This window comes from Mauremys reevesii, linkage group 6 (genome assembly GCF_016161935.1).
Source record: "Mauremys reevesii isolate NIE-2019 linkage group 6, ASM1616193v1, whole genome shotgun sequence".
Lineage (NCBI taxonomy): Eukaryota > Metazoa > Chordata > Testudines > Geoemydidae > Mauremys > Mauremys reevesii.
Genome location: NC_052628.1, coordinates 113,913,519 through 113,938,237, shown reverse-complemented (window position 1 = coordinate 113,938,237; position 24,719 = coordinate 113,913,519). Strand labels below are relative to the sequence as shown.

The following is a 24,719-nucleotide window of genomic DNA, read 5'->3' as shown; positions in this document are numbered from 1 at the left end:
GCTGGGGCAGGGGGTTGGGGTGTGGGGGGGGAGAGGTGCAGGCTCCGGGTGGTGCTTACCTCTGGCGGCTCCTGGAAGTGGCCAGTAAGTTCCTCTGGCTCCTAGGTGGAGATGCGGCCAGGGGGCTCTGCGCCATGTGCTGCTCCTGCCCGCAGACGCCGTCCCAGCAGCTACCATTGGCTTCAGGTTCCCAACCAATGGGAGCTGTGGAACCGGCACTCGGGGCAGCGCACGGAGCTCCCTCACTGCCCTTACACCTAGGAGCCAGAGGGACATGCCAGTCATTTCCAGAAGCTGTGCGGAGTTGGGTAGGGAGCCTGCCACCACATCGCCAACCGGACTTTTAAGGCCCGGAAGCAGTGCTGACTGGAGCCACCAGGATCCCTTTTCGACCAGGCCTTCCGGTCGAAAACCGGACACCGGGCAACCCTAGGCAGAGCCAAGAATGAACTCAGATCTCCTGAGTCCCATTCCTGTGCCTTAACCACAAGATTCTCCTTCCTGTACAGATGAGAAGCTTCATACATTTTGATGCATCATTTCTGAATAACTGGACTGAAGGAAAATAGACACATATGAGACTGCAGAAGATGGATTTTAATGGAACTTCTGTTTTTGTTTTCTGCAGGAACTACATTAGTTCTTCAATCTTTGCTTCCAACTTCCCGGTGTCAGTACCAGTAATTTCACAAATCTAGTTACAAACAAACAGACAAAACAACAAAAGAAGGTTTACTTTGCAAAAAATTCTGATTTGATAAAGCAGTAAATTGCAATTTAGAAAGTTCTTTTTAAAAAAAAATGTTTGGGATCAACAATAACATTTCATAAGAATTGCACACTAAAGCTCTGATTCTGCAAACACTCACACACCTGCATAACCTTACACATGGGGAGATTCATATTCAAGGATTGTTCTAACACAGAGACAGAGATTTGAGATTCCTCCTTTCACGCTCTGATTCAGCAAAGCATTTAAACATGTGCTTAACTCTAAACACATGCTTAAGTCCCATTTACTTTGAGGGAAAATAGGCACATACTTCAATGTTTTGCTGAATCAGGTCCCTAAAAGCAAAACTACTTTGTCTTCACTTCTAGGAGGCCTGTCCATTGATCAGTGAGCCTCTCAGTCTATGTAATCTATATTTTTTCAGTCATCTATATAGTTATTTTATAAATATTCAGTGAGTCTGATGCTTTACCTTTCACCAGGGCCACCCAGAGGATTCAGGGGGCCTGGGGCAGGGCCGCGTCTTTGGCAGCAATTCAGCGACGGGTCCCTCTCGGAGGAAAGGACCCGCCGCCAAATGCAGCCCAAGAATGAAGCAGCGGCAGTAGAGCAGCCTAAGTGCCGCCGATCGCGGCTTTTTTTTCCCTCCCCTGCCACTTGCGGCGCTTGTACTCACCGGGTAGCACTTCGAGGCTTCGGCAGCACTTCAGCGGCAGGTCCTTCACTCGCGCCGAGTCTTCCGCTGCACTGAAGGATCCGCCGCCAAAGACTCGGAGCGAGTGACGGGCCCGCCACTGAAGTTCCGCCGAAAACCCGGAGCGGCTCGCGGGGACCCTGCGGGGCCCAGGGCCTGGGGCAAATTGCCCCACTTGCCCCCCCTTTGGGTGGCCCTGCCTTTCACAAGAAGACTTACATGAGCTCTCAGAACCATTTTGACCTAGCTGTGACAGTCCATCACATGAGGTTTTGCTGACTAAGCAAGTCAACTTAATAGTTCCATGTTCCTTTTTACACAGTTAAAGGGAAAGGGAAATAAGGGGGTAGGAGAGGATCTGTGGATTAAAAAGTGGACTGTATTTAATGCCACCTGTAAAGCAAATCATTTTGGTTCTTTTTTAATAGCATTCAGTCTTCTAACAGAGGGGTCCGCCACACAAGAGGATGTTACATAGACTCCTAATAGGACAAACCATTGTGATGGGGATATTAGATATAGACCAAACCTTAACTGAACACGTGAATGGATGTGAACTATTTTGTGCATTACTTGTACTACAGTATAGTACATTGTAGCCCCAAAGGCAAATAATGTGTATGTTATATCACCTGGTATACTGTGGGATCCTGTGGTAGAGCTCCCTGGGGTAATCTTTGGTGACAAACTTAGCTCTAAGTGTACTGGAATCCCAAAACTGTACCATGCATTCCCTGCAAGTCACCCACAGACTGCCTGTGATCACACCCAAATCACCACGCCCAAACACTGTGTCCTGGAATAGCACTATGACATTTGGAGCAGATCAGTCAGAATTGCCATACAAGGACAGAACATGATGCAGACAGGATGAAAGGACAAAATGGTCCATCTTGTTGGGGATCCTGTTTCTTATGATCATCATAGAACTGGATGTTTCAGAAGAAAGTGAACACCCACCTCCTCTCTCCTCCCCCCCCCACATTTCACCTAGTTAATTGTGCAGTAATTTACCACGGATACAGATATGATTTCTCTGGTAAGCAGCTTAGGCTGTGCATTGTCAGGATATCATTGTGGATAAGAGACTTATTCACGTGAAAATACTATGCTATTTGCTTCAATAATATCTTGTGGCAGCAGTGTGTTTGACAGGTTAAACGGATGAAAAAATAATTCCCTTTTATACACTTCAAATGCGTTGTCTTTTTAGCCCAATTGTCAAAAGCTGCCTCAAAATTATGCCCATAGTATTTTGCAACCAAGTTTTTCCATCTTCATCCTTGCACCTCAGATTTGCATGTGCAAATTGCAACTGGTCTCACATATTGGTTAGTTGCATATCTAACTACTACCCATCAGTCTCTTGGGTCAGAGCCACTGAAGTCAATGGGAGTCTTTCCAATGATGTCAATGGCCTCTGGATCAACCCTATGTGCAAAAATGCAGTGTCACAAATAACTCAGCAGCTGTCCACACAAAATTTGGAGAGCAATTGCAAAGGGTAGCTTTAGCACTTTATTTCATTGATTGATCCCTTGACCCTGTATTTTATGACTGGATCAAGAGAAGCACTCTGTCAGCCTTCACTCTATTCTTCATTATTTCAAATACCTCTAGCCTATCTCCTTTTATCCATGCCAAAACAGGATTGAAAGCCAGCTTGTGAACTTTCCACTGGGCTGCGTAGTGATTTAACATGCTACAGCCTCTCATTTCCACAGACCTGGCTTCAATGCCTGACGCAAAATCCATGTAGTTTTGTGCTCTCCTTGCAGCCCCTCAACCCGTGCATATTTTTCTAGGATAGAAGACCACTACACAATTCAACACAATTCTTCACAGTACCTTCTGCATCGGAGAGAGACCCCTGACCGGCAAAATGGGGATGTTGCCGGCCAGGACGGTGGCAGACCACAGTACTTGATGACTGTCCTAGGGCAGTCCCACTTGGAGCGCCCACCTGTGGCAGGCCATGACAAGACATGTGCACTGTCTCAGGTTATCCTTTCGGAGTCCCTGGTCACTTCACTTTAGGCTCAAAGTGACACAATTATACCCTGATTGCTTTATAATATACCAGTCCCAAACAAGTTCCCAGGCCTGATCTATTTCTCACCCCTGTGCAAATAGTCATTAAAACTTAAGGCATTTCATCCCTTGACATCCCACACAGCACACACTGGCGCCTCTGATCCACACCTGGAGTCTCTGTCCATCCTCTCCTGTCCTTGTCCCAGGACAGCCACCACAGTGGATTCAAATCCCACTCTTCCCAGCAAGAACCCCTACAGCCTCTCTGCTGGGGAGCATTCTTGTTTAAGGTGCATCTTTACTTCCCCCTGGCCCTCTTCTGGTTCCTCTGGGTCCAGCCCTGGAGATCTCAGAGGATAAGAGCCTCTGCTGCTCCCTTGCCTTCTAAACTCCCCAGCCCTGGTGCAGGGATGCTCTCTTTGCATACAGCCTTCCCCCAGGAAGTATCTTTGGCTTCCTTCCGGGACCTCCTCCAGTGCTCCTGGTATCTGGCAGCTTTTTCCTACCCCTGACTGAATCCGACTCCTCTGACTCCCTCCTACTGGGTCTCTCCCTGATTCTTTATAGACCCCAGGTGCTGCCCTGTTCTATTAAGTGGCCAAATTGGGAGCACCTATTCTGGCACAGGGGAACTGGACCTGCTTCATTGACAGGGACCCTGTAACAATGACCCACTCGTCTGATCTAGAGATGGACCCAGAAAAAAAACCCACCTGCTTTGGGAATCTGCAGATGTTTGGTTCTAGATCCAAACTCTTGAATGGCTTGAATCAAAACTCTGGGACTCAACATCCCCAGATTTTTGGGAAAATTCAGATCAAGGCTCAAACTATGTGGCTCAAATCCCACAGCTGAGTTTTCTCTTTTGCAAAAGGTCTTATTTTCTTAGGCACTCGTTTCACACAAAAGCCTGAAATGTTTAAAAAGTAGAAGCCTTTTTACTCAGTGCACCCCCACTTCCTGTGATTCACTGTGACTCTCAGCCAGCCAGGAAAACAGAAGGTTTATTAGACAACAGGAACACAGTCTAAAGCAGAGCTTGTAGGTACAGAAAACAGGACCTTCAGCCAGGTCTATCTTGTGGGGTAGGGAGCCCAGACCCAGGTTATGGGCCTCCCTCCGTTTCCCCAGCCAGCTCCAAACTGACACTCCTTCCAGCCCCTCCTCTGGCCTTTTGTCATTTTCCCAGACCAGGAGGCCACCTGATCTCTTTGTTCTCTAACACCTTCAGCTGGCACCTTGCAGGGGAGGGGCCCAAGCCATCAGTTGCCAGGAGACAGGGTGTCGGCCATTCTCTGTGCAGACGGCATCGCACCTGCCCTCTAGGGCTCTGCAACAATCATGCACCCTTATCTCACCTCCTATATACTTAAAAAATGCATAGGGGAAACCGAGGCACCCATACAGTATTTAGAAAAAAACATTAAGAACATTCCCACTTTGTCACAGCAATGTGGGCAGGAGTTTCAGAGAAATCTTTCTGAACCAGGCCTAGTCGTCATTAGGAAGGGATACAGCAAGTTATTAGCCTTTGCTGTCATACTAATAAAACAAAGACCAACAATTTATGTCGCTAGCCATACAATACCTTTTCCGTTTTCTTGTACATCTGGAATGTCGGCATGGCGATAATTTTACAAGAATTAGCCACGTCCTAGAAAAGTGAGAAAAACGCCTGTAAAATCACCTGTCATACTAGTTCTAGAACCATTCATTAAAATCCAAGGGCATGCTTTCAGGCAAATAGCTATAATAATAATAAAGAGAATGAGTCAAGAGAAATACAGGAAATTTACCTGTAAGATAAAAAAACCCAGAAAAGCTGCTTGCACAGTACCGTTGAGCTAGTATGTGACAAGAAATACACACAGTACACAGAATTATTACTCATGAGAATGCCTTACAAAGCATTCAGCAAGGTGCCTTTGGTGCTTGTCATTCATGCTGAAGACAACTGAGTCAGCGAGAGCTTTTGCACTACTGTGCTGCTTGTACAACTCCTTCATTATTCATAGTTTTACCTTGCCACTCGATATAGGCACAATAGCTTGAAGGGGCTGTTGAGATTTTTCTAGCTCTTTGATATGCTGATGTGAAAATGTCCATATTGCACAGCTGTAGATGAAGGCAGAAATTGCTTGCAAGGGTTCTCAAAGTGGGGGTCGGGACCCCTCAGGGTGCTCTAGAAATCAGGAGTAGGTTTGAGTGCCTGCCGCTGCCCGCGCGCCGCGCAGCGAGGCCGGGACCAGCGGACCTGCCGCGCTGCGGAGCTCAACCGAAGCGCGGGGGCGGGAAGACGCGCGCAGTCATGCCTGCGGCAGGCGGCGCTCCCCGGGCTCCCCCCCGCCGCCAGGCATGGCATGCGGGCGCTCAACTGAGAGCCAACCGCCCGCCGGAAGCGGCGCGCGCCGCCTGCTTGGCGCGCTGGTGTCTAGAGCCGCCCCTGCTCAGGGGGTCACGAGGTTATTACATGGGGGTCGTGAGCTGTCAGCCTCCAAACCAAACCTCACTTTGCCTCCAGCATTTATAATGGTGTCAAATATATAAAAAAGTGATTTTAATTTATAAGTGGGGGAGGGGGTCGCACTCAGAGGCTTGCTGTGTGAAACGGGTCACCAGTACAAATGTTTGAGAACCACTGTGCTACAGCATGGTAAATAAAATGTCAGCTCTTTAAAAAGCGGCAATGGAATGTCCAGCTAATCCTTTATGGCTACTTGGTGTCTCTGCTATTAGTTGGAGATCCTACACTATTTTTAGTAAAATGATATGGACTTTGTTTGCTTTGGCTGTTAGGGTGACCAGCAGTCCCGATTTTGTAGGGATAGTCCCGATATTTGGGGCTTTGTCTTATATAGGCACCAATTCCCCCCTTTGCCCACCTCCCCACCCGATTTTTCACACTTACTATCTGGTCACCCGATCGGCTGTGCAGATCTGCAGCCGGTGCAAACTGGCGTAGCGCCGTTAAATTCAGTGGAACTATGCTGAACAACAGCAGCTGAGGATATGGCACTGCACACTCCTGAGCACATAAAGGGGGATGCTCTAAATTTAAGCACAACTGAGAATTAAAAATCCCAGGACAAAGATTGGTGAAAATTCAAAAAGCCGGCAGCTTGTTATCTCTTTACTATCTATATCCGTATTGGTGACTCTCAGTATCTGTATCGGGGTCTTGGCCCTGATCTAAATGACACCTGTGCAAATCAGGAGCAATTGCATTGAAGTCAATGCCAGGTACGTCCTTCCAAATTCAGGACCTCTCTGTACGGCCATGTTTGACCAAGCTTTGTTTGGCGCTGGCTTTGCAAAACACAATCAGTCAGATTTTTGATTTGGCAAAGATCAACATTTGGAGAGTAGGCAGCCATTTCACACAGGTGTTCTGTTTTGGCCCATTTCTAATCTATATTAAATCACTAGCTACTAATGTCCTCTGTGGGAATGGGATTGTATTTTGATATCTGATTTTCTTGAAAAAAGGGACATGGAAGGTAAGACCTTGCAATCTCTTGCAGTCAGTGGGACTGACTTCTTAGGTGAGTAGGGGCTACTTATTGAATGCACAGATCAAGGTCTAACATTAAAGACAGTGTCGTGTTTTGAGAGCTACTGATGATAAAAGCCAAGTATTTATTAATTATTATTATCCCCTGAACATGATTTCAACAGCATGATTTCAACTAGCATGGTTTCAATAGCTTACCTCTGCCAGATCGATATCCACACTACAGAACATCACATTGTCATACCGAACAGCCAGGTCCTTTAGGAATAAATGGAATAAATATACTCGTTTGCTGAAGTACTATTAATAAGCATAGCAATATGTCAGCAATACATCTCCAGTACAGAAGCTACACTATTAAAAATAGCTGGAGTTGTGTATTAAATCACAGATCTAGTAATGGCCAGAGAAGGGCTGTGGGCTTCTCTCCAGAAATGGTGCGTTCTGATGGAATGAGCATTCCACTAAGATTACTCACTGGGTGCCCCTAATTGGTTTTATTTTCTGCTTTGGGCTGGGAACTGAACTCCGCTTGCACTCCTAGATCCCTCCAGATGTGATGCCTCCGGGTCATTGCTGAAGCAAATTGGCAGGCAGTGTTGGGAAGCTTCCTTAGCTGCTGCCGGTGCTGTACTTATTACAGGGGTAGGGAAGTTCAGGAGTCCAGCGCTGGCTTCTCTCACAAGCACTAGATTCAAGTCAGCAGCCCACCGTTTACCCAGAAAATATTGGAAGAGATTGGAGGGGAGCCAGAACCAAACCTCCGGCCTTCGGGGATTTGCTCCCAGACTTAAATGTCACATTTGGCCACTAATTTTATACAAGCGGCCAGATCCAGACACCCCCAGATGTGCTGGTGTTCGGAAGCCACTGCCTGGCTCCCAGTAAGCGCCCATCTGTAGAGGAGATGTACACTGTCCCAGAGATAGGATTGGGGCAAGTCCTGGCCCAGCAGCGCACAGCCAGCACTGTGCGTCGTGGAGGGCTGCAGACTTTTCTCCTGGCGCTGGATCTACTCTTCAGCCACTAGTGCGTTATTAGGGTTGCAGTCGCTTCCGCTCTGCCCTTCTCCCCCACTTCCATCTGTCAGACTGTCCAGTATGGCCAGGAAGTCACAGAGCCATTGGTCACATCCCCATCCCTTTCCTGGCTCAGCCCCCTCTCACTCTAAACCCAACCCCTGCACTGGGAACACAGGGATCCTCTGGGGAGCAATCCACTGCATCGACTTCTGGGCTCCTGCCTCTCACCTGTGCAGAGGAACCAGAACAGTGGCATGAAGTCCAGGCACAGTGGGATGAAGGACAGTGTTTGTGCTTTACATCTCCTGAGCACCGTCCAATCAATGGACTCACCCTCCTCTTCTGCCTTTTTAGACCTCTGACAGGAGTGAGAGGCTCTAGCTTCGCTCCATCGGCAGCAACAATGTGACACCAGCGTAAAGCTGGAGTAAGGCAATGCTGAATCATGCCCTCCATTTCCCAGGAAATACTAGAAGGTTCCAGGGAAATGGAGTCTCTTCAGGGGCTCTCTCATGTTATTAGCTACTCATTCTATGCTAATAGCTGGTGGGTCAAGCCTCTCATTAGAATCTGCCTCATTAACACAGTTGCTGAGCAACAAATGAGCATGGCTGCAACACAGCACCTATCCACAGGGAGCCAATTAGAACAACAGTTGTGTGTGTGTGTGTGTGTGTCTGTGGGGGGAGGAGGGGAATGCTTAATTCTCCATCATGTGACATTAGCCTGCTGTCTTCCTAGCAGGCATCACCAGATTCATCCTTCTTCAATCCTCCTTCCACGGGCAGTGATCCTGCCTGACAGGTCAGAGAGCAGCTTTCAAGGCAGCGTCCTGATGTTTTTCACTGGAAAGACACTGAGTCATCAGAACAAGTCCCGACACCGATTTTAACCTAAGCCTACATCACTTGCTCGCTGGGTTGTTTATAATGCTGTGACAATGTCTCTTTTGCTTTCCCTTGTATGGAAATCAGGAGCAACATCATTTTCTGTGTGAAAGCGAAAGATGGCAAGAAAATCCCCAACATTTCAAAATACATTCTGCAGCTCCCCATGTCAGTTCTAGAGAAGCTGGAAATCCCTGATCCTGCATGGGAAGGGGAGTCAGGGATCTTAATTAATACAAGGTCAGTGAGCTGTGTAAACTAGATTTACACTTCTTTGCATCACTGAAGTGGACAAAGCAGCCAGAGCACATGGGTGATTCTGATCCCACCTGTTTGCAACTCGCTTTGGGCCAGACTCTGATACACCAGGTCATGTTGAGTAGCCCCTCCCATCACAAGCAGGCCCAGTGAAGCCAATGGGACTATTTGTAGAGTGAGACTAAGGATCAGAATAGACCCACTGGCCAACCAGAATCCATCAGCATTTTAATTCCCAAGGGATGACATGAGATAAAGCATTCTCCAAAGAATTCCCTGTTGAAATCCCCAGAGAACATTGTTTTCATCATCCCTGCGCTAGCAGCGCGGGTGAGTCCATTTTCTTCGGTATTCACTGAACAGTCAAATCCTGTCCTCAGGCTTGTGCATACTGAAAAAGTGGAGCCCAAAACAAATATCCTGGCCTTCTCTGGGCAGACCTCAGTGCTGGCTATCCTAGACAATTGCTGACAGTCCCAACAGCGAGTCTCTCAGCAGCAGCCTTGGCATGGACACTTAGCCGGAAAAAGGCATGTTTTGTTCCTGATCTCTGTGCAGTGGAGTACAGGAAATAGACCAGACAGGCAGCCTAATCAGTAACTAGTGCACAGTGGGATAGTAGTGGAAAGACTCTCATCACCCCCTTTTATCTACAGAACAAATACAGCTGGGGCAGTGGCAGTGAAAGCTTCTGTACTCTGACTCATCGATGGCCCTCAGCCCTGAGCTTGAGAGATCACTTCTGGGGTTGGAGGGCAGAGCACAGAAACAGAGAGGAGGGAGAAGCCCTATTAGATTATCCTGTCCATTTCCCTGGCAATGCAGGACTCAAGGCCCCTTTTCATGCACTGGCACAGTGATGTTTCCATGCTTCCCAGTTGTGATACTCCTGACACACAGCAGAAACGCCGCCGGATCCGCCGCCCCTGGTTGGAGGCTCCTTTGTCTGCCCGCTGAGCCCCAACTAATATCACAGCTGCATGCTCATCTGGGAGGGTTCCCACCTGCTCATTGGGAACTGGACTGAGACTCTCAGCTCCTTTCAGGTAGGGCACCAGCAGATGGGAATAAATATCAGTGACTGATCCCTTGGCTGAGTTTTGAACTGGTGACCGGAGAGTGAGCATTCCTCTGTTTGTTTTCATCTCTCACAGGCGGGCAAGGTGCAAAAGAGTGAAGGGTTTTCTTTTGGAAGAGTTTATGCTTCTCAGTCCTCAGTCTCAGAACTGTTTACATCATTTCTTTTTAAACATCACCACAGCTTGCAGCAAAACCACCAGTGGGGCCCGATTTTGATTCATTAAGATGTTTCCACGCCAGGGTGTCACTTTAAGAGCTTTGCTAAAAGCCTGTTGTCTCTAATGGATGGAAACATTCTCCATCTAACTGTGTTGCTGATTTCCGGTATCAGACATTTTCACTGTAGGTTATTATGAGCCCTTGGGTTCCTGGAGTCCTTAATGCACTTTCCAGTTGTTCTAAGTGATAAGAGCGCTGCACAGCTAAAACCAAGAGATCGATACAAGTGAGGGCCAAGTTCTTGCAATCAAATCTGTGTGAGAGGACCTCTGAACCAGTCTGCTGACTTCAGTGGGACTCTGCACAGGCACAGGGGTCTGCCTCTGCAGATCCTTTTGCAGAATCAGGGCATAGGATCAGAACAATTATATAGCACTGAAATGTAAATGTCACTAGAATAATATTACTAGCTAGGACTTCATTTTCTGGGTTCTTGGTAAGCTCTGGTTAATGAATCCTCACAGCACCTCAGAGAGACAGGTAAGTATGATTGTCCCTGTTTGCCAGAGAGAGGGGGGTCCATGTCTCAGCTGGAAGTAGAACTCAGGAGTTCATAGATTTTAAGGCCAGAAGGCACCATAATGATTATCTAGTCTGACTTCCTGCATAACACATGTCATACATCAGGTCCACAACTTACACCTTGCATCAGGTCCACAACATTCTGTCTTCCAGGTCTGAACCTCATTCTCTCTCTCTCTCTCTCTCTCTCTCTCTCTCTCATTCAGGGCTATGAGCTACAGCGTGCAGAAGGGTGTGTGAAAGGTGCCCAGCTCCTGAAGGCATTGTGTCTGCAGGAGGTGTAGTACCTCTCCTCGGGGGGGTGCACACAGCAGTGGCAGCTGCTGCTACACTCTTTTACCTTCTCACGCCATCCCAGCTCCACTGGTCCAGACAGCAGGTGGGAGGTTCTACCTTTGTCCCACGATCCCTTATGGGATTTCTAGCACTGCTGTAGGCCCTTGATTCCCCTAGTCCTTGCTTGCACCGTGCGAACACAAGGCCTGAGACTGTGCTTTGCCCCCATGCAGGGGCACAAGGGAAGTCAGGTTCATTATTCTGCACTCTTTCCCTGTGTGTCACCTGTGCAGAACTAGGCACAATCTAGTCCTAAACTCCCCATGAATTCAGGTGGGAGACAGGTAACACTGGTTCAAATTCAGAAATGGAGACGACCCGGGAAGAGGGTGAGGAGTGAGCATAGCAGCAGGTCTACCCACACTGCCCAAGTGTGACGGGGCATATTTTGAAGTAGCTCCAATCTTTTTACTTCCAGAAATCAAGGCTGTGCCTTTTCTCCCGATAAAATTACTTGAAGGCTCAGAGCATGTGTATTATGTCCAAAGGACAATATAGGTGTCCCCTCCCATGGATGTAGATCATATATCCAGGATGCAATGGAGTGGCGAATGCCTTCCTTTCTAATTCAACACTGGCCCTTTCTGCAAAGAAAAGTAAAAGGGTCAGCTACACAGGTGTAAATCTTGAGTAACTCCATTGACCTCAATAGAGTTGCTCTGGATTTACATCATTGTAACAAAGATCAGGCTCTGACCTTGTGGGTTTTTTCCCATGAAATGTCAATTCCCGCACCCCATTCTGGAAGTGGCATGGGATGGCAATACTGTACTTACATGAATGACAGGATCGATTGCTTTGCAAGGTCCGCACCATTTTGCCGAAAAGTCAACAACGACGAGTTTGGAGCCTGCGGCCTTCAATAAATCTTCAAATTCACTCTGAAATGAACACATTTGCATGAAAAGGAAGAATTGCTGCATAGGCAGTGGATAAAGTTTGAACAACCTGAAGATTGTTGGCAAATGCACGACAAACAAAATATTTGCTCTACTGGAATCTTCTAATGTTTAACGAGAGAACTACACTTCAGCCCTGATTAACTTTCATTTGTGTTAAATTAAACGGCACAAATATATAAATAAGGGAAGCGTCACAACAACACACTACATAATATGGTCATGGTAATCATCATAGAAACTCCTTTGTTTTCAGAGACCATGGTGCAATGATAGAAGCTATGCTAATATCGATTGCAAACCATTATAAAAATTGGATGTTAAAAAGTCCCACTCATAGCAATGGCATCACTGTTCCCATAGTAACTAGTACACTCCAAAGAGGAAAAAGCAGAGGGAGACTGCAAAAGAGGAAAAAGATGAATGAAATAAGGCACATACAGCATGAAAATAAAAAGACATGATGGTCTGGGGTATTGCCAAGCTTTCATTGCCACATGTCTGGGAAAATCTGTGTAACTCATTCACAGCTCTTCCCTGTACACATAATGTCACGGCAATAAAGGTTTTATAGGTTTCCATAACCTCAACCAAGGAAAGAACCATATTCTCTGCTAGGGCAGACTGGTGCAATTCCAAAGATTCCAACACAGGTGTGCCAATTTACATTGGCAGAGAACTTGACTGCAACTCAGTACTAATAATGACGCATTACATTTTGCATTTCCGAAGCACTATAGGAACATTAATTGATTCAGTCCCACAACACTCGCACAGTAAGATGAATCAAGCATTTTTATTCCCTGGAAATTTGGACAGAACATTTAAGTGCTTTGATGAAGGTCAAGCAACACATCAGTGGCAGAAATAGGATGAGAACTAGAAAAGCCTTGTCCCGTGCCTCAAGCTGTTGGACCTTACTGCTTCCCAATTACCAGTGGTCACAAAAAGATCATTTATTAAAGGGCTGGGTCAGACGCCCATTTAAGTTGATGTTATTTTGCTATGCAAACTAGAAATGGACAAACAAAATGGTACTGAACAGCAATATGCAAGTAAAGGTTGTTTTGGGGAACTATCTGAATAAAAAACGGTTACTCACCTCTCGGAACTGTTGTTCTTTGAGATGTGTTGCTCATGTCCATTCCAATTAGGTGTGCGCGTGCCGTGGGCACGGTCGTCGGAAAGTTTTTCCCCTAGCAGCACTCCCCATGGTTGGCTGTGGAGCCCCCTGGAGTGGCGCCTTCATGGCACTCCATATATGACCTTGCCGGCCCGGCTCCTCCTCAGTTCCTCCTTGCCGGTTACTCCGACAGGGGGGAAGGCGGGCGAGTTTGGAATGGATATGAGCAACACATCTCGAAGAACAACAGTTATGAGAGGTGAGTAACCATTTTTTCTTCTGCGTGTGATTGTTCATATCGATTCCAATTAGGTGACTCCCAAGCCTTACCTAGGTGGTGGGGTCGGAGTTATGGAATTGCTGATTGGAGCACTGCTGTGCCGAAAGCTGCGTCGTCTCGGGCGTGCCAGACGATGGCGTAATGCGAGGTGAAGGTATGCACCGAGGACCAAGTTGCTGCCCTGCAGATTTCTTGGATCGGGACCTGGACCAAGAACACTGCTGACGAGGCCTGGGCCCTCGTGGAGTGTGCCGTAAGAGCCGGGGCTGGTACTTTGGCCAGCTCATAGCACATGTGGATGCATGAAGTGATCTAGGAGGATATTCTTTGAGATGAGACCGGGAGGCCTTTCATCCAGTCTGCCACTGCTATGAACAACTGGTTCGATTTTCTGAATGGCTTAATGTGCTCAATGTAGAAAGCTAGTGCTCACCGAACATCGAGGGAGTGCAGCCTCTGCTCCCATTTACTGGCATGAGGCTCAGGGTAAAAGACGGGCAGGAAAATGTCTTGGCTGGTGTGGAAGTGTGACACCACCTTGGGGAGAAAGGCTGGGTGGAAAACCGTGTAAGGTGGGTCAGAGGTGAGGGCCTTTAGCTCAGACACCGTCCTTGCAGAAGTAATGGTGACCAAGACAGATACAGGAGGGAACAAGTTGCCAGTGGTTCAAATGGGGACCCTATGAGCCTGGAGAGGACAAGGTTAAGGTCCCACTCAGGGACAGGCTGCCGGATCTGGGGATGTAGGCAGTCCAGAACTTTGAGGAAGTGATCAACCATAGGGTTGGTGAAGACGGATCGACCAGATGCTCCTAGGTGGAAGGCCAAGATAGCAACGAGGTGAACCCTCATGGAGGACACCACCAGGTCTTGCTGTTTCATATGCAGGAGGTACTCCAAGATGAGGGATATAGGTGCCTGAAGGGGGTGTGTACGATACTGGTCACACCAGCATGAGAATCTCTTCCACTTTGCCAGATACGTGGCTCTAGTGGAGGGCTTCCAGCGGCCAAGGAGGACCTCCCTTACTTGTTCTGAGCACAGAAGTTCCATGGGGTTCAGCCATGAAGCTTCCAAGCTGTGAGGTAGAGGGACCGCAGGTCGGGATGATGGAGGCGACAATGGTCCTGAGTGAGTGAGTTGGAGAAGAGAGGTAACATGACCAGTGCGTCCACCAACAGTTCCAGTAGCATAGTGTACCAGTGCTGTCGAGGCCATGCTGGAGCTATCAGAATTACTTTTGCCCACTCTCTGCGGACCTTGAGCAGGATCTTGTGCATGAGAGGGAACAGGGGGAAGGTGTAGAGCAGGCGACCTCTCCAGGGTGGCAGGAATTTGTCTGTGAGTGAGCCGGGGCTGTGACCTTGGAAGGAGCAGAACGTTGGGCACTTCCTGTTGCGTTGGGTGGCAACTAGGTTGACCTGGGGAAACCCCCACCTTTGGAAAACGAGATGTATGACATCTGGCTGGCTGGACCACTTGTGATTATGGAAGGACCTGCTGAGGTGGTCCGCCAGCATGTTCTGAACTCCTGGTAGATAGGATGCTTCCAGGTGAATGGAGAGGGCTGTGCAGAACTCCTACAGTCGGAGGGCTTCCCGACATAGAGAGGAACAGGCTCCACCCTGCTTTTTGATGTAAAACATGGCGGTGGTGTTGTCCATTAGAACTGCTATGCACTGGCCTTGTCATTGGTCCTGGAAAGCCTGGCAGGCTAGGCACACCGCCCTCATCTCCTTGATGTTGATATGTAGGGAGATGTCTTCCTGCAACCACAAGCCAGTGTCTGGAGGTCCCCCAGATGCGTGCCCCATTCCAGAGCTGATGCATCCGTAACCAGAGACAAGGAAGGTTGAGGGTTATGGAAGGGGACTTGTAGACGTGTGGACTCACCCCTGCGGCGCCTCCTGCTGGTCTGTTCCGGGAATTAGCTTGTTCCAGCTCTGGAGCGCCCTCTGCAGGCCAGTGATCCACCTGTCCTCTGGCCCCTGTGTACCTCCCTGGACCCCAGTGCCTCTTTAACTGGGGTGCTGCCCCCTGGCAGTACCCCTCCAATCTGGGTCTCCCCTCCCTGGGGAACCCCCAACCCTCTATCCCCACCTTGCCTCAGTATATGGCTACTGCCAGTCATTGTCTAGTCCCTGTGCCCTGGGGCAGACTGCAGTATCGGCCTACTCATCACTGGCAAGGTTGGGTTTGGACCTGCTGCCTTGGCCTACCCCTGGCCTGCCCTCTGCAACCCCCAGTACCTGTTGGGCTTGTGCTAGGCCGCAGCCTGGGGCTTTCCAGGCTGGAGCGCCTCTGCCTTTCCCCAGCCCTGCTCCACTCAGGTTCCCTGTGTCTAGTTCCCTGCAGCCAGGCCCTTCTCCCTCTACAGGCAGAGAGAGACTGCTGAGCTCCTGGCTCACAGCCTCTTTATACAGGCCAGCTGTGGCCTGATTGGGGTGTGGCCCAGCTGCAGCCACTTCCCAATCAGCCCAGCTTAGCAGCTCCCAGCCACAACCTTCCCCCAGGGCTGTTTTAAGCCCTTCAGGGCAGGAGCAGGGTAACCACCCTGCTACAGGACTCCTTTGCACACTGCTTGAGGGTTGAGCACCAGTGGAGGGATGTGAGGACTTGCCTCGGCACTGTGACCACTGAATTCAAGTTGTTGCGCCCCGGGCAGTAGGCCGAGACGAGCCATGCCTGCAAAGGTCTGAGCTGGAGTATGGCGTCCCGGGTCCTGTAAGTGCAAGCAGCCATGTGGCCGAGGAGACTCAGGCACCCCTTGCTGTTGTGGTTGGGAATTGCTGGAGGCTTTGAATTATGTGTGTGATGGCTTGGAATCGGGTCTCTCGTGCCTGAACCGAGTCTAACACTGCCTCATTGAATTCTATTCTTTGGGTCAGTTCCAAGGCTGACTTCCCCATGTTGAGGAGGAGAGCCAGTCGCTCGAACGTGCACCTGACCAAACGGATTTGGGACTACACCTGCCCCCTGGTGCGGCCCCTGAGCAGCCAGTCGTTGAGGTAGGGGTATACTTGCACTTGCTGTCGGCGGAGGAAAGGAGCCACTACTGACATGCACTTGGTGAACACTTGGGGGGCTGTTGAGAGGCTGAATGGTAGGACAGTGAATTGGTAATGCTTGTGGTTGACCACGAAGTGTAGGAAGTGCCAGTGTACAGGATGAATCGATATAAGGAAGTACGCGTCCTTCATGTTGAGGATGGCATACCAGCCTCCCGGATCCAGGGAGAGGATAATGGTGACCAAGGAGACCATGTGGAACTTCAACTTTACCATGAATTTGTTGAGTCTGCGCAGATCTAAAATGGGTCTGAGACTTCCCTTGGCCTTGGGGATTAGGAAGTATCGGGAGTAGAATCCCTTGCCCCTTAGCTCCTGAGGAACTTCCTCCACTGCTCCCATGGCGAGCAGCGCCTGCAACTCCTGGATAAGGAGTTGCTCATGAGAGGGGTCCCTGAAGAGGGAAGGGGGGTGGGAAGATAGGCGCAGAACTCGAGAGAATATCCCACTTCCACCGTGTGGAGGACCCAGCGGTCTGAAGTTATTTGGGACCAAGCACGGTAGAAGTGGGACAGACAATTCAAAAAAGATGGGGAAGGATCCAGAATCAAAGCTGGTGCACCGTCCTTGAGTGCCCCTTCAAAAGGCCTGCTTGGAACCCAATGATGGTTTAGTCGGGCCCTGCCCCTGCCCAGAAGGGGTATTGGAAGGCTTCCTTCTGCCGTTCCTGCCCCTTCTCCTGTAAAAGTCCTGCCTTGGCTGAGGAGGATAGGCGTGCTGCTGCTGTTGTTGGAACTTGAAATGCTTACGTTGGGTTGCTGGGGTGTGCATACTCAATGTTTTCATAGTAGCCCTTGAGTCTTTTAGGCTATGTAGCCAAGAGTCAGTCTGCTTTGCGAACAGGCCTGCCCCATTAAAAGGCAGGTCCTGCATCATCTGTTGAACCTCGGGCGAAAGGCCCGAGGCCTGCAGCCATGAGCTACGCCTCATGGCGATAGCAGAGGACAAGGTGCGCGCCGTCAAGTCTGCAGTGTCCAGTGAGGCCCGTAAAGAGGTCTGTGCCACCACCTTGCCCTCGTCCACTATCGCTCCAACTCCTCCCTGGACTCTGTTTGAACCAGCTCCTTGAATCTGAGCATCGAGTTCCAGGAATTGAAGCTATACTGGCTCAGAATATCTGCTGACTGGCACTCCTGAGTTGTAGCCCCTCCGTCAAGTACACCTTATGCCCAAACAAGTCCAGGCACTTGGCGTCCTTGGACTTAGGTGCTGGGGCTTGCTGCCTCTGCCTCTCCTTCTCATTCACTGCTGCAACCACCAATGAACAAGGCTGCGGATGTGTGAAGAGGTATTCATACCCCTTTGGTGGGATGAAGTATTTCCTCTCAACACCCTTGGCGGAGGGAGGGATGGAGGCTAGGGTCTGGCAGATGGTCTTGGCATTGGCCCGTATGGTCTTAATGAGGGGCAGAGCCACCCTCGAAGGACCTTCCGGGGCCAAGATGTCGACCATTGGGTCCTCCGACTTCACCACCTCCTTGGCCTGCAGACTCATGTTGCATGCCACCCTGTGAAGGAGGTCCTGGTGGGCGTGGCTGTCTATGGGGAGTCCAGAGACAGAAGTGCCCACAACGGCCTTGTCTGGAGAGGAGGGCGAGGAGGCTAATGGGGGAACAGGGTCCTCCTGTCCCTCCTGCTTGTCAGGGACCTCCTGTCCTGTCTCGCTGGCTGGACCAGGTGGACCAGGGTCCTGCTCAGGAACTGGAGTTGGAGTTGATTCTGGGGGGAGGGGTGGGTGGGCGCGGGCACTGCACCACCTTGGCACCCCGAGGGGTGGTGCGACTGGCAGAAGCCTCCGGCACCTGTGGTTCAGAGGTGGCCAATCAGGAGTCTTTAGATTGAGCACCTGTGCTTGGTGGTACACCCACAGGGTCCAAAATGGCCACTGCACAGATCCCAGCCCTGCCCCTATCTCAGAGTGTCCATGGCCTGACCGGTGCAGACCCCGCTCTGAGTATCTAGATCTCGCCTCTGAGTCCGAAGACTGGGATCGGTACAGCAAAGGCCAGGGCGGTGCCGAGCGGAGCTGATCCTGCGAGCAGTGCCGCACTGGGGAGCGGTGCCATGAGGCTGGAGAGTGGTGGCATGACTTGGAGCTGCATCGGTTCTCAGAGAGGCATCGGTGCTGGGAGCGGGACCTGCCACATGATGGGGATCGATGCGCGGATCGGCATCATGAGTGGGAGTGCTGGCGCGACCTGGAGCCGTGCTGCGAGTACGACTAGTGCCACGATTGCGAGTGGTGCCGGGGCTCCAAGCGATGTCACGATTCTATCAGCGGTGCTGAGGGACAGAGCATTGCCCGTTTGCCTTGAGACAGTGACATGCGATGTGATACCGGAGGCTTGGCACGAAGGGTGGGTGACCTCGGCGCTGTCATGGTCCCTCGTGGCTTCAAAGGTGTCTGGGGTGGATAGCAGTTCCACCTCCTCAATGACCTGGGCTGGGGAGTCCAATGGCACTGGACTTGATGGTCCCCTTTGCGGGGCCGAAGTCGACGGTGCCATCTCTGCAGATTTCAGCGCTGGGTGCTCCTCACGAGGATGTGTCCCATTGGCTGGCTCCAGAGGAGCGGGCCTCTGGGATGGCGAGTTGCTCCTCCCTTTCTTCCGGTGCTGCTTCTGCACTGGGGAGTGGGAGCAGTGCCAGGTTGATCCAGCCATTTTTGGCGCCGGGGAGCGTCGGTGCCACGGGTCTCTGCCAGAATCCTTCCACAATGCCGCTTCCACCATTGTCGCCAGGTGCTACACACCAATGAACTTGGTGCTGGGTCTTGCCGTGCCAGCGGAGGCTGAGGTCTAAGTGCCACCTCCATAAGGAACTGCTTGAGGCGAAAATCTGGCTCCTTTTTGATTCTGGGGCGAAATCCCTTACAAATCTTGCACTGATCGGCTTGGTTAGCCTCTCCCAGACACTTCAGACAAGCATCGTGGGGGTCGCCCATTGACATAGGCTTGCTGCAGAACTTGCAGAGCTTGAACCCTTGGGACTTGGGCATTAAAGCCCTCCCAAGAAAAAGCGGTCAGGATGGAGCCCAACTGCTAACTACTAACTACTAACTAATAAGTACAGAGAATGCAAACAAACAAAACTAGAGAAACGTGGTAAAACTTGCAGAACAAGATGCCACAGTTCCAACGACCATCACTGGCAGTAAGAAGGAACTGAGGAGGCGCCGGGTCAGCAGGGTCATATATTGAGCGCCATGAAGGCGCCACTCCAGGGGGCTCCACATCTGACCCAATGGGTGCTGCTAAGGGAAAAACTTTCCAACGACTCTGCACATGGTGCACGCACATTTCATTGGAATCAATATGAGCAATCACTCGAAGAAGAATCTGTAATTCTGCTAGGGCTGAAAGAAATTGTGACCTCTATTGGAAGTCCATTTAGTTTTGTTTAGAAAAAACATGTGGTGTTAAGCTGTTTCTTTCCATTTCACCTCTTTGGAATGTACTAATAAACTTGCAAGCCATTGGTTAATCCTCTATGAGCTCACAAAGGACCCTATAGGCAACTACTGGCCTGATCCAGCTACCATTAAAATGAACGGGAGTCTTTCCAGTGCCTTAAATGGGAGTTGGCTCGAGTCATTAAGACACTGCTTCTTATTTAAGGGCTTGCTTCAGCTCCCACTGAAGTCCCATGAGGACTTCTACTCTCTCCATGAACCAGCTGCAGCCATACAGGTTAGATGTGGAATAAGCAACCTATCAGACTAGCTGTAGATATTGTATGTTATTATGGAGCTGTGTAAAGGTACATGATGTTTGACAAAGACATAGGGCCAAATTATGCTTTCATTTACTCTGGAGTTACACAAGTATAACCCTATTGGAATTACTCTGGATTTACATCAGTGAAACAAAGCAGAATATGTTTCATGTACCCAATTTGCTAGAAACAGAGATGAAACAACAGCCTAGCAATTCAAACAGAAATTGATTAGGGGACATCGTTGGTGTGGAGATCAAACTGAGAAGGGATCAGACAAGAAATGAGTTTTGCAAGTGTTATCTTCCCATAATTCCAGCAATGCTCTCCCACCAGTCCAGAGATTTGCAGTATAATCACCCAACACTATGACCAGAAAATCAGGCTGACCTGTTGCCCTGAGGAGAAAGGTTTTGCCTGCTGAAAGCCATGGCTGAGTAGTGATTAGGGTGACCAGATGTCCCGATTTTATTGGGACAGTCCTGATTTTGGGGACTTTTTCTTATATAGGCTCCTATTACCCCCCCTCATCCCAATTTTTTTACACTTGCTATCTGGTCACCCTAGTAGTAATATTTCTTTATTCGTTATAGGTTTTTTTTAGCTCTAATGAAAGCTCTGGAGAATTTTGACCTTGAGACCACCCACTAGACCCCTCACTTGCCCCCCAAGGATCAAGGCTCTCTACTCCTATTCAACATTTAGACACAGCCCCTAGATCGGGGTGGGCAAATTACAGCCCGCGGGCCGGATCTGCCCTGCAAGCCATTTTAAGCCAGCCAGTGAGCTCCCACTGGGGAGCGGGGTCTGGAGCTTGCCCCGCTCTGGTGCTCCAGCCAGGGCACAGGGTCGGGGGCTGCACCACGCGGCTCCAAGAAGCCGCGGCATGGCCCTGCTCCAGTTCCTGCGTGCTCCAATGGGAGCTGCAGGGGTGGTGCCTGTGGATGGGGCACTGTGCAGACCTGCCTGGCTGCGCCTCCGCGTAGGCGCCAGAGAAGGGACATGCCAGTGCTTCCAGGAGCCGCTTGAGGTAAGCACTGCTCGAAGCTTGCACCCCTGAGCCTCTCCCCACACCCCAATCCCCTGCCCCAGCCCTGATCCCCCTCCCACCCTCCAAACCCCTTGATCCCAGTCCGGAGCACCCTTCTGCACCCCAAACCCTTCACCCCCAGCCCAACCCCAGAGCCCACACCCCCAGCTGGAGCCTGCACCCCTTCCCACATCCCAACCCTCTGCCCAGCCCAAAGCCCCCTCCCACACCCTGAACTCCTCATTTCTGGCCCCACCTCAGAGTCCACACCCACAACCAGAGCCCTCACCCCCTCCTGCACCCCAGCCCCAATTTTGTGAGCATCCATGGCCCGTCATACAATTTCTATACCCAGATGTGGCTCTCAGGCCAAAAAGCTTGCCCAGCCCTGCCCTAGATGAACTGGTCAGATGACATAGACTCAAGTGCCAGCAATGTGCAGAGGACATACTTATTCTTCACCATGTATGGTCACACCGCTACCACCAAGATGGCCCAGTGCTTGGAGTAGATCAGCCCATGCATGAAGAACAGTGGGTTGAAGCAGAACACTGGTGGGCAGGGGAAAGCATTTTGAAGAGTTCACAGCTGCAATTCAGTCTCCTCTGGTTGAGGGCATACATTGAAAATTGGTCAAGTCAGTCTGAGTTTAGGGGCGCTGCTGAATTCCACGCTGATGCTAAGCTTTAACATAGCAGCATCCACTAGTAATGTCTTCTACTGTCCCCGTTTGGCTAGGAGACTCCGTAACATCATGGCACATGATGAGCTGACCTCCGTTATTCATGCCTTTGTCACCTTTCAGCAGGACTATAGCAATGCAATACACCTGGGCATGAAGCCTTCAGTAGCTTAGGAAATTCCGACTAGTTCAGAACTGCAGTGCTTCTCCTCAGCAACACAGTCCACCATGAGTACATCAAACCTGTCCTCCGCTTGCTACACCGGCTCCCCATAGAAGATAGAATCAAGTTCAAGTTCTTGGTCCTTATTTTCAAGGCACTCAATGGCTGGGGCCCAGTGTATCTAAAAGATTAACTAAAGCGCCAGGGTGAAGACCGTAGTCAACTACTCTGTTCCTCTGGTACAATGGAACTCACAACAATAAGAATAAAGTTCATCCATGCAGGAGTTTGAGCTTTCTTAGGGGCTGGTCCGAGACTGTGGAACAAACTCCCCCAGGAACTATGGGCCATCACAAACCTCACCACCTTCTGCTCCAAGTGCAAGGAGCACTTCTTCGACGTTCCCTCTCTAACATGAACACAGAGCAACATGTATATATATAACCAGAAAACCAAAAAACCCTATGAAAACAAAACACTCTACTGCACATACAATTCTTCCCCTGGGGACAGGATGAGACAACAGACCACACGTGAGAACTGTTAGTCACAGTGCTTGATGCCTGTCTGGGAAGCACTCAGTTACTACAGAGCATGGTATAGGAATCTATATAGAACAGAATAGAATAGAATAGAATAACCGTGCTTTCAGAGAACAGGCAGTACTTGTCCTTTATGCTACTTCAGCTATGTGCCTTGACCCAGAGGTGGTACCCTTCCTCCCAGGACTGAAGGGTTATTTCTACTCTTCTCCTCTCTTGAGATTATCCACCAAGTGGTGGTTTGTGTGGGGTGGACACTTGTCCACTAGGAACTGAACTTAACCCACCCAAGGTAGTGCTATTCCAGGGAAAAATAAACGGGCAGGCCAATGGCTGGTGGAAACTGGCATAGCTTCATAGAAGCAAATGGCGCAACACTAATTCACATCAGCTGAGGATCCGGCCCAAATTGTTTTAAAAAGAAGTGCTGCTGGCTGTAGCTTTCCACAGCACTTTGCCTTCCTCTTTCAGCCCTTAGGTACTTGCCTGATTTTGTATAGTCTGCAGCATAACGCATGGAAGTGCCTGGGAACCACCACGGAAAACACGCTTCAGGTTCCTGCTAGCATCTTCTCCCCTCCCTGCCCCACACAAGGTTGTGCAGCTCTGGCCATGATGCTAGGGAGGCTTTGTGACATAGTGAAATGAGTCATCTTGCTTCATCAGGGAGTGTTGTTTGCCTTCTGCCATGTTGATTGTTGTGTTGGGAACAGCTTTCCTGTTCCCCAAGGCCCGTCCCTCTGTTTCCTTCAGATTCTCTTTAAAGCATTCTTCTGCCAGAAACTCTTCATTCTTTCCTTATTCTCCTCACTCTGCTTTCCTGTTGACCCACATTGGTGTCTTGTCTACACTAGAAGGCCTTTGGAGTGGAGAACATGTCTTTCTTATAGGGTTTGATTCTGATCTCACATGGGCTGGAGTGAAGCTAGAGTAACCCTACTGATCTCAAGGCAATCACACTGGTATAAAATTGGTCAGAGATCAGAATTGCAGTCATAGAGCTCCAATCCTGCAAGCTACTCCACACAGGCAGTTCCCTGGGCCTGTCTGGGTCTCCAAGAGAGTCAATGCTGGATTATATTGGCAAAAGATTGAGGGATGGATTTTGATCTCAGAACAGTTTTACTTTCGGGTAACTTCTTTGACTTCAGTGCAGCGACTCCTCCTTTACAACTGTGAGATCAGAATCAGGCCCTGCAAAAACGTAGAGGGAGATTTTATATGTGTGTGCATGCGCATTTGTGAGATTAAGAAATAATATGTAACAAATAGCATATGCAGAACATTTTCCATCGCTTTATAGTCTATGGAAATATTGTGTCACAGAAGGTTTCATCCAATTGTTTCAAAGAGAGATTCAAGATCTGTGATTATCAGAAGGCTTAAAGGCAGTTGAATCCTTTCACACACTGTTTTGCAGCAACTCAGTAAATGTACCCAGGAGCAAGTTCACACTAACTGCATTTTCCACAAAAAGTGTTTTTGTCTTTGTGTTTTTATGAGAACCTTGGGAGTCAAATCCTGCAGCCCTTACGTAGGCAAACGGCCACTGAAGAGAAGGCAGCGTGGCTAATTAAGGAGTGAGTAAAAGCAGAGTAGAATCTGATAGCAGGATTTAGCCCAGTGAATGGAAACGCTGTGATCTCTTACTTTCAGCACAGGTGAGATTTTTCACGACCACAGGCTCCCAAATCCTCTTGTTCCAATAGCCAGGGGTGAAAGTAACTTAAAGGACTTACCGATACACGCCGGAGTCCTGAGCAGTGGGGCTGGGCCTCAACCAGAAGAGGCGGGTGCCTTTACATCCCCAGGCCCTTTCAATCAAGCCCGGGGCACCAGCTGCAGTAGTGGTGGTTGGAGCCCTGGGACCTTTAAATCACCGCTGGAGCCCCCTGGTAGCAGTAGCTGCAATGGTGGCCAGGA

At 49.6% G+C, this 24,719-nt stretch overlaps 1 protein-coding gene across 2 annotated transcripts; it reads right to left on the bottom strand.

Moving 5' to 3' along the window:
- Positions 1–576: 576 nt before the first annotated feature.
- LOC120407576 (thioredoxin-like) lies at positions 577–23,412 on the bottom strand. Of its 2 annotated transcripts, XM_039543267.1 has the most exons (5): positions 23,283–23,412; positions 12,073–12,177; positions 7,171–7,230; positions 5,050–5,115; positions 577–694 (listed from the first exon to the last, which is right to left on the bottom strand). In XM_039543267.1, exons 1-5 carry the CDS (start codon positions 23,304–23,306, stop codon positions 632–634), a joined length of 318 nt encoding a protein of 105 aa, XP_039399201.1. In that variant the 5' UTR covers positions 23,307–23,412; the 3' UTR covers positions 577–631. The 2 variants fall into 2 exon arrangements, with proteins under 2 accessions (XP_039399201.1, XP_039399203.1); XM_039543269.1 differs by lacking the exon at positions 7,171–7,230.
- Positions 23,413–24,719: the final 1,307 nt, after the last annotated feature.

Excerpts from the sequence above, each read along its gene's own strand:
- LOC120407576 (XM_039543267.1), bottom strand. The coding sequence starts at position 23,306 with ATGCTGCAGACTATACAAAATCAG. Across the intron at positions 12,178-23,282 it reads TGCAGACTATACAAAATCAG|AGTGAATTTGAAGATTTATT; the intron begins GCAAGTACCTAA and ends TGTTCATTTCAG. Across the intron at positions 695-5,049 it reads TGTACAAGAAAACGGAAAAG|ATTTGTGAAATTACTGGTAC; the intron begins GTATTGTATGGC and ends GTTTGTAACTAG.